This window comes from Rana temporaria, chromosome 3 (assembly GCF_905171775.1).
Source record: "Rana temporaria chromosome 3, aRanTem1.1, whole genome shotgun sequence".
Classification (NCBI taxonomy): domain Eukaryota; kingdom Metazoa; phylum Chordata; class Amphibia; order Anura; family Ranidae; genus Rana; species Rana temporaria.
Genome location: NC_053491.1, coordinates 99,512,367 through 99,528,323, shown reverse-complemented (window position 1 = coordinate 99,528,323; position 15,957 = coordinate 99,512,367). Strand labels below are relative to the sequence as shown.

The 15,957-nt window shown below is 48.2% G+C and overlaps 1 protein-coding gene across 1 annotated transcript in view; it reads left to right on the top strand.

Annotated features, from left to right (window-relative positions):
* Window positions 1–11,099, top strand: part of DAPK2 (death associated protein kinase 2) — a 108,122-nt gene extending 97,023 nt beyond the window's left edge. The window contains exon 10 of the mRNA XM_040343084.1: window positions 10,353–11,099. Within this exon, the coding sequence (XP_040199018.1) occupies window positions 10,353–10,997 (645 nt within the window). The 3' untranslated portion in view covers window positions 10,998–11,099. The remainder of the gene's footprint in view (window positions 1–10,352) is intronic.
* The last annotated feature ends 4,858 nt before the right edge of the window (window positions 11,100–15,957 follow it).

The following is a 15,957-nucleotide window of genomic DNA, read 5'->3' as shown; positions in this document are numbered from 1 at the left end:
ATAATTATTCAGGATTTATGTAGCACCAACAGTTTGAGTAGCTCTTTACAACATGAGGGCAGACAGTACAGTTACAATACAATGCAATAAAGGAGGAATCCGAGGGCCCTGCTCGTTAGATCTTACAATCTAGGAGGGAGGGTCACATGATACAAAAGGTAATAGCTGTGGGGGAAGAGCTGATGGAGGAAATAAAAATACAATTGTTAGGAGGGGGCAGAATAGGCTTCTCTGAAGAGAAGGGCTTTCAGGGAACAGAGTAGGATTTAGGAAGACAGATTGGGGTAGGGAGTTCCATAAGATGGGAGAGGCTTGGGAAAAGTTCTGGAGGTAAGTTTGGGAGGAGGTGATGAGAGAGCTAGAGAGCAGGAGGTCTTGGGAGGAACGAATAGGTTGGTATTTTGAGACTAGATTAGTGATGTAGCTGGGGGCTGAGTTGTGGATGGCTTTGTAGTTTGTTGTTAGTATTTTGAAATAAATTTGTTAAGTCTGCGGAAGCCAATGGAGGGTTTCACAGAGAGGAGTAGCAGACACTGAACGATTGGCAATGGGATTGACATCATCTGCAGATCAAAGTCTTTGCCTTTAATTTGCATATGAATGAAGCAAAGTAGATAGAAGTGTAAAAAATGTTACCTTTCTTTTTCAGGCTCAGTTCACACTGCTATAACATGGGATCTGACTTGTGAGATCCCAAGTCACATGACAAATTCAATGTTTCCCTATGAAAACCGGCTTAAAGTGGTGCTCTGCCCCCCCCCCCCAAAAAAAACAGCAGCTGCACATACTGAAGCTGCTGGCTTTTAATAAATGCACACTTACCTGTCCTGGAGTCCAGCGATGTTGGCACTGCAGCTGATGTTTCCATCAGCTGTCAGGTGCTGCTACCGCCCTTGCGGGTAAGGGAACCCAGCAGAGTAGCCTTTCGGCTTCACGCCGGGAGCCCTACTGCGCATGCGCGAGGTCCACTCCTCTCTCCTACTGAAATGGAAACTTACCTGTCCTGGAGTCAAGCGGTGTCGGCATCCACAGCTAATGTTTCCATCGTCTGTCAGGTGCTGCCGCCGCCATTGCAGGTAAGGGAACCCGGCAGTGTAGCCTTTCAGCTTCATGTCGGGAACCCTACTGCTCAGGACCGCTCCTCTCTCCTACTGAAACATCCCTTGTGACAGTAATAGGTGGTGACAGGTAGTCTTTATTGAGGGATCGGGGGTCTAAAAGACCCCCAATTCCTCCTTTGCACTTTGCGATTCTGAATACTGTCATTTTTTTTTTAAACGCGCCATTGACAGCCAAGTAAACCGGAAGTGACATTGTGACGACGCTTCTGTGTTTGCACATAGGAGACTGGTACAAAGCCGTTTCCACCTTCCTTCCAGTCTCATTCTAGCTAGCGGAAGTGGATTGTGTCTCCCGATGTCCCCTCTCGCGCCTCTGGGATAACAGCCAATTGGCTTTTAGCTGCATCGGTTGTTATCCCTGAGGAGCCGACCGCCCGCTCTAAAAGCTGCATGCATCATCCCAGTATAACCCCTTAAAGCGGGATTCCACCCGCGTTTTTTTTTTTTTTCAAAGTCAGCAGCTACTAACGCTGTAGCTGCTGACTTTATATAAGGACACTTACCTGTCCTAGTCGCCCGGGATGTCGGTCCCGACGGCAATCGCTCGGTCCTGGCACCTCCATCCTTACTAAGGGAAACAGGCAGTGAAGTGCATATGGTCAGGATCAATCAGGTACTTCATGGTTGTGGTGTGAACAGGTCAGTGGAAAGCTGGGTAATAAACATGCAGAAAAGTTGGCTGCAGTGTCTCTGCTGTAAACAAGCCTTATGGCCTGGCAGGGTGTTGCTCAATATACTCATTGTGTGTGATCTCTTACAAAAGAGCTTGCAGAGACAGGCAGTGAGACCTATATTACTTCATTGTTTTATGCTGAAAATACTGAGCTGCTTTTCAGAGAACTGTACTAACTCTATACATAGTGAAAATGTCACTGATTCCTGGAGTTTTTTTTTTTTATATAATCTTTATTTATTCAAATAGAAAAAAGAGAAACATTTTTCCATTGTACAACAGTAGAAAAATAAAGAGACAAAAAAGAAACATACAATGCCGTCCAACCGTACATGTATGAATTACCAAAGAGATAAAACAAAGGGCCCAAATGGAAGCCCCACAGGCTGAATAAAAGGGACGGAGGTTACAATTGCAAGGTCCAGTATACATATAAACCAAAACAAAATGAAATTGTCCCTAGTCAGTCTGCAAGGTGCAGAGGACCAGAAGTAGGCTAATCACCCCGGTTCAGACAGGCAAACAAAAAAAAAAAAAACAGGAACAATGAAGTAAAAAAAAAAGAGGAAGAGAGAAAAAAAAAACCATAAAACAGCATAACAATAAAAAATAAAAATAAAGCGTACTCAAGTGTGATCATCAGAACAATCAATCTGCAGATACAGTCATGCGTTCAGTAATTCCCGAGGAAGGTGTAGCAGCATTTCCCTCACCCTCGCCCACATAGTGTATCCAGGCAGCCCAGACCCCGTACCACTTATCATATTCATCTTTATACCTTGCCATCCACTCCTCCGCAGACCTAACATTGTTTACCAGCCGAATCCAGTCCAAACGGGACGGGACTCGGCTGGTTTTCCAGAAAATAGGGATTAACCGCCTAGCCGCATTCAGGAGGTGCGGTAGCACAGATTTCCGGTACAGGCCAAGGGGAATGGCAGGAACATGCAGGAGGAAACTCATAGGAGAATCTGGCAGGTCTACGTCAAGAATGGAATTGATTTGAGATCTAACATCCTGCCAGAAAGGACGCAGCTTAGGGCATTCCCACCAAATATGTAAAAAGGTGCCCCTATGACCGCATTCCCTCCAACAGGCGTCCGAGGCCATAGGGTACATCTGCCTGAGCCTAGTGGGAACCCTGTACCATCTGGTCAAAACCTTGTACCCATTTTCCTGCATTTTAGTATCCACTGAACTGGAATGGGTGAGGCGGTACAACTGGTTGAGCTGTGTGTCAGTAAACGTATGTTGCAGGTCTCTCTCCCACTCCCGGACATAAGCGGGCCTCCCAGGGGAACCCCGGTCCTGCAGCAAGCCATAAAGCACGGATATTGCATGGGGGACAGGGGAAGAGGACATGCATAGTCTCTCAAAAGGGGTAGCGGATGTAGGGGAGCGTATGGCGTGAGGCAGGCCCTGTGCGAAATGCTTAAGCTGTCCATGTCTCCAGCTATCCATTGGGAATCCCCCATATTGAGCCCGAAGCTCCCCTAGGGAAAGCAAACCCTGGTCCTGAAAAAACCTGCCGCAACGCAGCTCGCCATCCGCTGTCCAGGAGCGCAAAAAAGATGGGTGTTCCCCCGGTCGAAACCAGGGGAAACCCCCCAGGGGTGCTAGAGGGGAGAATGGGGGGGCAAGGCCCCCCGTCTTATTCATAGCATCCCACAATTTCAGGGTGTGAGTTGACGTCAGGGAGACCTGGGAGGATAAACCTCTCTGTGTCTGAGGAAGCCAAGGGGCATGGGATAAGTTACGGCCTGCCAGGGACTTCTCTAAGGGGACCCATAATTTAGAGGACACTCCATGGTGCCAGTCCAGGATTCTCTGAAGGGCAATAGCCTCATAATACCTGCGAACGTCTGGGACACCCAAACCCCCCAGTCGCTTCGGCCTTTGCAGAATACGGAGGGCCAGACGGGGACTTCGGCCCTGCCAAATGTAGCGGAGAAACGCACTGTTCAGGCTCGAGAAAAAAGACCCAGGTAGAGAAATAGGCACCATTTGAAGGAAAAACAAAATGCGGGGGAGCACATTCATCTTTAACACACCGACTCGGCCCATCCATGAGAACACCTCCCTGTCCCATCGGCGTAGGTCCGCCTTGATGGTGGAGAGCAATTGGGCGTAGTTACTGGAGTATAATTGGGAGTAGAGGGGGGTGAGGTAAACCCCCAAATATTTCATATGAGAAGCACACCATGTAAAGGGGAAGGAGGATTGCAACCGTGTACGCAGGTCCGGTGGGACACTCAACGACAGGATTTCGGACTTTGCAAAATTAATTTTGAAATTAGAGAGGGCTCCGAAAGCCCGCAGTTCCATCATAATGTTAGGGAGGGAAAGCAAGGGATTCGCTACATAAAAGAGAACATCGTCCGCGTAAGCAGAGAGCTTGTGTTCATGAGAGCCAACACAAAAGCCCTTGATATCAGGGTTAGAACGTATCTTATTGAGTAGAGGCTCTAGGGTGAGGGCAAAAATAAGGGGGGACAGCGGGCAGCCCTGTCTTGTCCCATTCCTAACAGGGAAAGAGTCAGAGAGAGTGCCATTTACCTTGACCTGGGCCTCTGGGCCACTATACAGGGAGGAGACCCAGGAAAGCATTTTCGGTCCAAGTCCCAATCTAGACAATACAGCCTGCAGATACATCCAATCCACCCTGTCAAATGCCTTTTCGGCGTCAGTGGACAGGAGGAGACAGGGTGGATGGTCCGCCTGCACCTGTGCCCATTGAATCAGCTGAATGGCCCGATTCGAATTGTCCCTCGCCTCCCGACCGGTAATAAACCCCGTTTGATCAGGATGAACAAGAGAGGGAAGAAGGGGCTGCAACCTATTTGCAAGTATTTTCGCCAAGATTTTAATATCAGTATTTAAGAGCGAAATCGGTCTATAATTACCCGGCACCATACAATCCTTCCCCTCCTTGGGCAGCACCGATATATGGGCTAGCAGGCCCTCCTTAGGCATAGGGGTACCCGAGGCCAGCGCGTTAAAGTAGGTGCACATAGGGCCCGAGAGCAGGGGAAGGAAGGCACGGTAGTAGGCATTCGTGTAGCCATCGGGGCCAGGGCTCTTCCCCGTTGGCAGGCCCTTCACAACAATTTCTAACTCCTCAGAAGTAATCGGGGATTCTAGGACCTTACTAGTCTTGAGGGAGAGTTGAGGGGTTCGGGCTTCAGCTAAATAGTCACGGATACGTTCTTGTTTCTGCGCCTCCGTAAGACCCGGGAGTATGGCAGGCAGGTGGTACAATTGAGCATAGTAATCTCTGAAAACGGCCGCTATCTTAGAGGGATGAACCACCGGGGGACCCGACCCTACTTGAAGTTTATGCACATGACCTGAATCACGCTGTTTCCTCAAAGCCCTGGCAAGGAGACGTCCACATTTGTTACCATACTCGTAAAATTTAAAGGACACACGACGCAGACGCTCACGTATACGGGTGTCGAGCAAAGTAGCTAGCTCCACGCGAAGGGATTCTAAGTTAGCCGACAGCTCCGGCGTCAAGCGTCTCTTATGTTCAGTTTCCGCGATTTGTATTTTCCGCAACAGGGATTGAAGGTCTCCCTCCCGCGCTTTTTTCAGACGCGCTCCCTGTGATATGAGCTCCCCCCGTAGCACTGCCTTGTGCCCCTCCCAGACCGATGCCGCCCCTACCTCCGCCGAGGCGTTTTCAGAGAAATAATGAGTGATAGTGTCGGAAACGCTCTTGCGGGCTACAACATCATCTAGAATATTCTCATTCAGGCGCCAAGTCCAAGACTTAGCACCAGAAACCAGCGGGTGTATAGATAGGGACACCGGGGCGTGATCCGACATGGTGATGGAACCAATCGACGCACCGGACAAAGAGTCCAGGGTGAACTGGTCCATCAGCAGTAGGTCTATCCGGGTGTACACAGCGTGTGTCGCCGAATAATAACTATAGTCCTTCACCCTCGGGTGGAGCGTTCTCCAGCAATCCACAAGATGGTGTGTTTGTAAAGTCTTCCGGAAACGTTTCAGGAAAGCAAAAGAGTGGGCAGAGCGTCCGGAGGATGTATCCATGGCAGGGTCAGGGCTAACATTAAAATCCCCCCCTAGAATCAGCTGACCCTCCCGGAAATGGGAGAGGGAATCCAGGAGGGAGTCCAGGAAGGTAAGCTGACCAGAGTTCGGTGCGTACACGGTTGCAAATGTAAACATACGACCCATGATGTGCCCCTTAATGAAAACAAATCTGCCATTCGGGTCAGCCAGCTGTTCTGACAGGACGAAAGGGCAGGCCTTGTGTATAGCTATAGCGACTCCACTAGACTTAGAGCGGGGCGAATTACTGAGGAACCATTGAGAATAAAGGTGCGTAGGCAGGCGGGGGACCGAGTCGGTGCGAAAGTGTGTCTCCTGCAGAAAAAGAACATGTGCCCCTAGGCGTTTAGTCTCGAGCCACAACTTACTGCGTTTGTTGGGGGATCCCAGCCCTCGGACGTTATAGGACGTCACCTTTAAGGAAGCCATAGGGTAGATATTCGGGGAGCCCCCCCTAGCCAGGAGGGGAGAGAGATCTGCAGACATCCAAACCGCGGTGTAATGAGTACTGAAAAAGACATTGAGAACGAAAAAAAAAGGAAAACGTGAGAACAAAAACAAAACATAACACATAATAGCCTCCAAAAGGGAGGTGGTTCAAAAAACCCCCCGAGGTATCCAAATCCGATTGGTCGGGGACCTCCACCCCGTCGGCAAGCCGGCATAGGGAGAAGGTCAGCGAGCAACCCGGGATCCCAACCATGGGACAGGACTCCATGGAGTCGGCCTACGTGGGGGAAGAAGCGCAGCATGAGGTGCGGGCCCGCCCACAGGGAGTAAGCCCGCCGCATATCATTAGAGTGGCAAGACACCCACAGAGGATGTCGCCCACAGGAAAAATACCACAGCAGCATAAAAAATGCGAAGAACAGTCAAACATAATAAAGCATCTATAACAGTGCCCTCAACTCGTGTGCAGTATAAGAAAAACCTGGCAGACAGTCCACCGTCACCCACGGCTCAGTAGATCATTCAGGACCCCCTCTGGGGGGGAGATGAGGGCTGAGAAGCCAGATCTTCTTGGGGAGCATCCATCCGGGAGCGGCGCCTGTTGCGGCCCTTACGCCGGGCCGTACGCCAAGGTTGCGATTGCATGGGCAAGGGAATCTCAGGAGCGGACTTCCAGTCTGGAACATCGATGGTAGGGAGGCCCAGCTTCTGCAAAAAGTGTGGCAAATCATCCACGGTGCGTAGAACAACCTGGCGACCATCCTTAGTCACGGAGAGCTGGAAAGGAAAGCCCCATCTATAGGTTAGCTGGGCATCCTGCAGTGCTGCAAGTAACGGTTTCAAAGCACGGCGCTGCATCAGGGTACGTCTAGACAGATCCGGAAAAAAAGATAACTGTGCCCCATCAAAGTCCACATGACGTACCCCCCTGACATGGGCCATTATGCTTTCTTTCAGGGAGTATTTATGCAATTTGCAAATAATGTCTCGTGGCTTGTCAGGGTCATCCGACGGTGGGCGCAGCGCCCTATGTGCCCGGTCAATTTCGATGCGGTCAGGTGCATCTCGGCCGAGAACCTGCTTAAAGAGGCCCTGTAAGGAGGGCACAATATCCCTGGGGCCAGTGGCTTCGGGCAAGCCTCTGATACGGATATTAACCCTGCGGCTTCTGTTTTCGAAGTCATCCATTTGATCGATTAGGGCTTCAATCCTGCGGTCCTGTCTCTTGCAGTGTTCATGGAGAGACTGCAGGGCCGGAGCAACCACATCCCACTTTGCCTCTAGGTCCTCCACTCTACCCCCAATGTGTGCAGTGTCCGCCTGCAAGGCCTCAATGTCCTGCCTTAGGGCCTTCTCGACCCTGCCAGCAAACAGCTCCAGATCAGCTTTTGTGGGGAGAGCCAAGATGTGTGCTCTAAGATCTGCATCCCCCATCATCTCATTCAAGGGCCCCGCTGCAGGCAAGGAGCTGACCGTGCTAGCAGGGGAGGTGGGAAGCTGTGGCGAGTGAGGAGGGGAAGGCTGCTGCGGCGAAGGGATAGGAGAGGCCGCGTGTGAGGCCTTGTACCTGCTCGCCGGCGCCATCTTGGGAGTCTCCGGAGCGCGTCCCCGCTCCATGAAATAAACGTCCAGAGAACCGGATCGATGCCGGGAGGATCGCTGTGGTTGCGGCGAGGTCTTCCGCTGCTTAGCCGGCATAGTTGTGGAGTAAAAGGACCCGGCGGATGTCTGCTGTGGATGCTGTTAGAACGGCGGGTGGACGGAGCTCCCTACAGACACGTCCTCACACGTCCATGCCGCGGCCACGCCCCGATTCCTGGAGTTTTGCTGTTGATTCTACTTTTGCCCAGACTGCTTTGGATAATGGTGTGTGGTCCATTAGTGTTGTGAAATCTTCCACACTTTTCTGTATGCTGTGAAATTATAATACACGATTGATCACAATCGTCTGCATGTTTGCTTAAACTATAGTATGGCGCATATGATAGCTGAGCAAGTAAACATTACTGTTCTTTATAGTATGTCATTATTATAGAAGTGTTTGCTTTAGAAAACATAAGGATTGTGCGGTAATACTTAGAGATTACAATGCATGATTGGGAGCGGGTTTGTGTGCCAGAGGCAGACTGTGATTGGGAGCGGGTGTGTACCAGCAACAGGCTGTGATTGGGAGCGGGTGTGTGCCAGAGGCAGGCCGTGATTGGGAGTGGGTGTGTGCCAGAGGCAGGCTCTGATTGGGAGCGGGTGTGTACCAGGGACAGGCTGTGATTGGGAGGGGGTGTGTGCCAGGGACAGGCTGTGATTGGGAGGGGGGTGTGTACCAAGGACAGGCTGTGATTGGGAGCAGGTGTGTGCCAGAGGCAGGCTGTGGTTGGTAGCAGGTGTGTACCAGGGACAGGCTGTGATTGGGAGTGGATGGGTACCAGGGACAGGCTGTGATTGGGAGGGGGTGGGTGCAAGAGGCAGGCTATGATTGAGAGGGGGTGTGTGCCAGAGGCAGGCTGTGATTGGGAGCAGGTGTGTGCCAGAGGAAGGCTGTGATTGGGAGCAGGTGTGTGCCAGAGGCAAGCTATGATTGGGAGCAGATGTGTACCAGGGACAGGCTGTGATTGGGAGGGGATGGGTGCAAGAGGCAGGCTATGATTGGGAGGGGGTGTGTGTCAGAGGCAGGCTGTGATTGGGAGCAGGTGTGTGCCAGAGGCAGGCTGTGATTGGGAGCAGGTGTGTGCCAGAGGCAAGCTATGATTGGGAGCAGATGTGTGCCAGAGGCAGGTTATGATTGGGAGGGGGTGTGTACCAATTGCAGGCTGTGATTGGGGGCGGGTGTGTGCCAGAGGCAGGCTGTGATTGGGAGCGGGTGTGTGCCAGAGGCAGGCTATGATTGGGAGTGGGTGTGTGCCAGAGGCAGGCTATGATTGGAAGTGGGTGTGTGCCAGAGGCAGGCTATGATTGGGAGTGGGTGTGTGCCAGAGGCAGGCTATGATTGGGAGTAGGTGTGTGCCAGAGGCAGGCTGTGATTGGGAGCGGTTGTGTGCCAGAGGCAGGCTATGATTGGGAGTGGGTGTGTGCCAGAGGCAGGCTATGATTGGGGGTGGGTGTGTGCCAGAGGCAGGCTATGATTGGGAGTGGGTGTGTGCCAGAGGCAGGCTATGATTGAGAGTGGATGTGTGCCAGAGGCAGGCTATGATTGGGAGTGGGTGTGTGCAAGAGGCAGGCTCTGATTGGGAGTTGGTGTGTGCCAGAGACAGGCTGTGATTGAGAACGGGTGTGTGCCAGAGGCAGGCTATGATTGGGAGTGGGTGTGTGCCAGAGGCAGGCTATGATTGGGAAAGGGTGTGTGCCAGAGGCAGGCTATGATTGGGAGTGGGTGTGTGCCAGAGGCAGGCTCTGATTGGGAGTCAGTGTGTGCCAGAGACAGGCTGTGATTGAGAACGGGTGTGTGCCAGAGGCAGGCTATGATTGGGAGTGGGTGTGTGCCAGAGGCAGGCTATGATTGGGAAAGGGTGTGTGCCAGAGGCAGGCTATGATTGGGAGTGGGTGTGTGCCAGAGGCAGGCTCTGATTGGGAGTCAGTGTGTGCCAGAGACAGGCTGTGATTGAGAACGGGTGTGTGCCAGAGGCAGGCTATGATTGGGAGCGGGTGTGTGCCAGAGGCAGGCTATGATTGGGAGTGGGTGTTTCCGAGAGGCAGGCTATGTTTGGCAGTGGGTGTTTGCCAGAGGCAGGCTGTGATTAGGGGGGCAAACATTTTGGAAATGTTTGTGTTGGAATCCTTAAATTCAGAATATCCTCACAACTGATACATACTAATGATATGATCACATTGCTGTGGTGTATTGTGTGCAGTGGAAAACTACTAAACCTTTTACTAGAAGGTGTGGATTGCACCCTGTCTTGATCCTGTTTGGATGCATCCATGGATGGTGTGACTTTCATACTGGAGACCTCCTTGGCATGAGTTTGTGCACCCAAGTATGCAGAACCCGGCATGGTCTTTTTTCTCCCTTCTCACGTTTCCTTTTTTACCTAAAGACCCTCCAATCCAAAGAGGAGAACAAAGTCCATGATACAAAGAGAACAGCCATGAGAAAACTAAAGGCTAAGAGACTAAAGGAATACACTATGAAGTCTCATTCAAGCATGCCACCGAACAACACTTACGTTAATTTTGAGCGCTTTGCTAAGGTAGTTGAAGATGTGTCTAGTGCAGAAAAAGAGCTCAGCTCATTGACAGTCAACTATGACTCAATGCAGGAAGATGTGGAGGCCTTGATATCTATCTACAATGACAAGGAGACCTGGTACAAAGAGGAAAATGAGAACGTCCGACACAACCTGTCTCAGCTCCGGTATGAGTGTCGTAAAGTGGAATCTATGAAGAGAAACCTTCATCATGACATGCTCTTGGTGGAAACTAGTGTTGTAAATCTGTCCGGGCGGTACCACGAATTGGAGGTTCATTATGAGGCTTTGAGCATAGAACTAAAAGAGGACATTAAGCAGATTCAGGACTTAGTGGATGGATTCCATGATGGAAGTGCAGATTATAGCTGTGGAAGCTTTGACTCTGTTTTCAACAGAGATTTAAGTGAGTCATTAATGAACCTTCTGAATGGCCCATGCCATGAAGATCTTTTGCAGAGACCAAATTTGCGAGTAACAGACCCTCGGTTATAGGGTAACCTCAAAGCAATATGTAATTCTATATGTGAAAATAGCTAGAAAATAATGTATTTGCACACAGTTTGTTCAGAAAGCACCTTGTTTTCATATTTGTAAGTGGAGTAGCTTAATGAAGTGTACATTTTGTAATGTAACGGTTTTTAAAGGAAAACCTGCACTGAGCTCTGCTTTCATTTAAAGCGGTAGTAAAGTCCACTTTGTGACTTTTAACTACAGGTAAGCCTAATGCCTCGTACACGCGGCCGGATTTTCGGAGAAAAAAAGTCAGACAGGCTTTTTTTCTAGGAAAGTCTAGCTGCCTGTAGCCTCTATCGGACTTTTTTTGTCGGAATGCCGACGTACCTTAGATAGAGATTCTGTTCTCTTTTTGTCTGTCGGACTTCCGAAGGGCTCACGGCCTCTCTTTTGCACGGTCAAAAGTCCGACCGTGTGTATAAGGCATTAGGCTTACCTGTAAGTAAAATGAATATGCACCCTTTAGGAGATATTCACTCTGGACGCAACTGGTGACGTCAGCAGCACATGGGCTCTAAAGGTCTGGCATAACGTGCCTGACCTTCAGGGCACCGTGCCATAACTTTCCCTGTCTCTCACGCATGTACGGGAGTGACATCATCGCAGCTCCAGCCACTCGCAAGCTGGAGTATGCAAGCCCGGGGGAAGATGGAAGTACTCTCAGCCGTGACAGCTCTTCACTGGAGGGCTTTATTTTAAGGTAAGTATTTCATAATGTGCTAGGTATGTAATGCATACAAGCACATTATGCTTTTATTTTGCAGGGGAAAATTATTTTCTTTTTTATTGCAGTGGTTTACTACCGCTTTAATATTTTGCCAAGAGTAAACTAACATAGTCTGACATTTATTCCACCAAACAAACACAAAGAACAATTCTACTTTCTATGGTAGATAGCACAGTAGAGAGACAGGTCATTCTGTACTATAAACTCATAAGGTCTAAAGCAGCAGGGAGATATCGATCTATAAACAACAGAATTATATAAATACACAGCTAACATAATGATTTGAATTTTCTTTTAATATGTTTCTTAATTTAGTTTAACTTTTTTTTTTAAAGGGGTTGTAAAGGTACAATTTGTTTTCCTAAATAGCTTCCTTTACCTTAGTGCAGTCCTTCTTCACTTACCTCATCCTTTGATTTTGCTTTTAAATGTCCTTATTTCTTCTGAGAAATCCTCACTTCCTGTTCTTCTGTCTGTAACTACACACCGTAATGCGAGGCTTTCTCCCTGGTGTGGAGTGTCGTGCTCGCCCCCTCCCTTGGACTAAGAAATAAGGACATTTAAAAGCAAAATGGAAGGATGAGGTAAGTGAAGGAGGACTGCACTAAGGTAAAGGAAGCTATTTAGGAAAAAAAATGTGTACCTTTACAACCCCTTTAAATAAATGAAATCAGAATTTTATAAGAAGGTGGCATAAAGGCACATCTCACTCCTGATATATATATAAAATAGCATTCAGTTTAGATGTGATTCATTTAAAAAAATGCAGCTAGCAAAGCTGCTTTAAATCTGTCTTGTGTTATCTTTCCCCAGCAAAGTGGACATTAGATGCAATAGGTTGGTATAAACGGTATGCAAACCAGGCTTTATTGCTTTGCACAGTGCACACAGTCTTATATGTTTTAACCCATGAAATACTGGAGGAATGGGTACATGCCGTGTGATGATGCTCTTTCATAGTTCAGTGATCAAAGTCACACCCAAAGCTGCATTAGGAAAAAGTAGTCTTGCCATATGATGTGGCTGAAAATAAATGGTGGGTAGACTGTTCACATATGTATTTCAACTGTATATTCAGCTGTTTGGATGGAGTCCCAATTTAATAAAAACCAGGTTCTGTCCTTTTTGAAGTCTATTTTTTTTTACCTTTGAAGATTGGGCACTGCACTTTAGAACACACGGATACAATTCATGATATGAAATAAATATATAGGGACTGATCATGCCAACTCCCAGCCTTCAAGTAGTATTAACCAAATGCAAAGGACATTATTACAGTTTATTTCATTAGACATTACCGTATTTATCGGCGTATAACACGCACTGTTTTCCCCTTAAAATCAGGGGGAAAGCGCTTGTGCGTGTTATAGGCAGATCCCTGCTGTCTGAGGGAAAAGGAGCGAGTGCCGCTGAATTACATAGAGCCGTCATCTCCTTCCTTTGTATCCGGCGCTCCGTCGCGCACAGCCACGCCTCCTGGCCCCGCATTGGACCACTGTACTGTCTATCATATGAGTAGGGGCAGGAGGCGTGGCTCTGAGTGACGGAGCGCCGGGTACACAGGAAGGAGATCACGGCTCTATGTAATTCAGTGGCGCTCGCTCCCCCTCTTCCCTCGGAGACAGCAGGGATGATCTGACAATGAAATGTGAGACTGCAGATGGGCACTGAACAGGCAGGGCATTTTGGTAAATGTATAGGCTGCAGATGGGCACTAATCAGGCTGCAGTGAGGAGCAATGTTGCAGATGGGCACAGATCTGGCTGCATTGAGGCTGCAGATGGGCACAGATCAGGCTGCATTGATGCTCAGATACCATCATTTTGCTTCAAAGTGGTTTATTAAAAAAAAAAAAATCCTGAAACTTCCCTCTTAAATTGGGGTGCGTGTGATACGCCGATAAATACGGTACTTTGTTTCTGCAACATCTATAAAAAAAATTGATCCACAATTTATATGTAACATTTTTCCTTTACACTTATAACATGCATGCAACCTGGTGAGGCTCCAGAAATCACCATCAATTGAACAAAAGAAAGGGTGGGGGGGTGTAGCACAATGAGCTAATGCTCACTAAGTAGAAAACGGCAAGTTTCAGGCATCCTTCCCCCTTGTCAAGCATGAAAAACGCAGGGATGCCTGATGTTGTTGCTGTACAACTTGAACATTAAAACAACCCATTGTGCTGCAGCCTAGTATTTGTTGTAGTGATATATATATATAGATATATATATATATATATATACAGGGTTTGACAAATTTGCTTGGAATCTAAGAGCCAGCTAAAAAAGTTAGGAGCCAGAAAACGCGTGCCGAGCTCACACGCAAAAGCGAACGCATACGTGAGCAGCGCCCGCATATGTAAACGGTATACAAACCACACATGTCAGGTATCGCCGCGATTGGTAGAGCGAGAGCAATAATTCTAGCCCTAGACCTCCTCTAACTCAAAACATGCAACCTGTAGAATTTTTTTAAACGTTGCCTATGGAGATTTTGAAGGGTAAAAGTTTGTCGCCGGGTAGAACTCTTAATTGTCAGAGGATGGTTAACAGTGAGTATGCATGCTGTGCCAGGGCAGAAGACATTGCAGTATACTGTATGTAGCTGATGTCACATTCCGTTTTTACAGCGCACACAGCAGCTGCATATTTTAGTGAAATGAATGGGAAAATATCTCAATTAATATATTTTTTTAGCTAAGATTTTGAAAATTGAAGAGCTAGCTATCAGGTGTTTTGGACAGATATTGGTCTTTAAAAGAATTTTGGGTTTACAGATTTGTGCATGCAGCCAGGGCTCATAAGAAAATGTACCCCAGCACTGGAATTCAAAGTACTCGAGTAGTTTGTTAACTTACGGTATATGTAAACCTGATCAGTAAAATCTCATATAAGCTGTAACATGATAATATTATTTCAAAAGCCTTTTTTATTTTAATTGCTAACTTTATTACCAGCTGGTGATACAGATACCCCTATGCGGGAACTTTCTCACAATCTCCTGCCTATAAATTACCCAGTTCCATGCGCTCCCAAAGGATCTGTGCTGATGCACATTGCCCAGGCATATTTCACTGTTGTCACCATTTTAAAAAGGCCCTTAAAAAATGCAGCAGCAATTAGGAAATATGCCCTATGAAAAAAAATACATGTAGTCTGCTGTCACTGTAGTTCATGTTGACAGGGACAGGCAGTAAAGCGGCAGCTGGACATTAGCATTGAAATGTAAAAAAGCATACAAAAAGGTAAAATCCTTCCCCCAGTTCTCTAAGATACACAGCATTGTTCTACCTACAGGTACATGACATTCAATAAAGGTTTACATCCACTTTAACGGACCTGCCAGTGCCTACAAGCCCAGCACTAATCTCTGCCGAAGCAGTTTGTCAGCAGCACTTCCTATGCTTTCCTTATCACAACAAAAGCACATTGTTAAAATAGCTGCCGTGATCTCATCTTTTTATAGTGAGGGGGTTGGTTTGTCCAAAAGTCTATTGAACCAGCCGATACTGCCTGATGTTCACCCCTTGTGTATGGCAGCAGGTTCGACAGAAGTGGCCGAATGAAAAAGGTCTACCAATCGATACCTGATCAGCACTCTCAGCCAATGGCTGAGAATTCTGACTAGTGTGTTCTGATGGGGGGGGGGGCAATCCCCCAGTCCCCCTGTCAGAACATGGGAGGGGGCAGTGCCCCTGTCAGAACAGAATTTTTCAGCAGGGGAAGTCGCTGTACTGACATTGGATTTTTAGTAAAGTAGCTCCTCTTGAGCCCTTCAGTTGTTGTTTTCTTTCATTCAGCCCACTGGGTGGAATGAAAAAAGACTTAGGCCCCGTACACACGACCGAGTTTCTCGGCAAAATTCAGCCAGAAACTCGATGGGAGCCGTATTCTGCCGAGGAAACCGGTCGTGTGTACACTTTTGGCCGAGGAAACCGACAAGGAACTCGTCGAGCCAAATAGAGAACATGTTCTCTATTTCCTCGTTAGTCAATGGGGAAACTTGGCTCGCCGAGATCCTCGGCGGCTTCACAAGGAACTCGACGAGCAAAACGATGTGTTTTGCCCGTCGAGTTTCTCGGACATGTGTACGGGGCCTAACAGTGTGTACCTGGCTTTAGTTTTAAGGTGGGGCAGTGCATTATGGGTAATATGGTGAATACCTATCCCATTTGCTGAGTCCATAAACCTTGAACATTGAAGATTAACT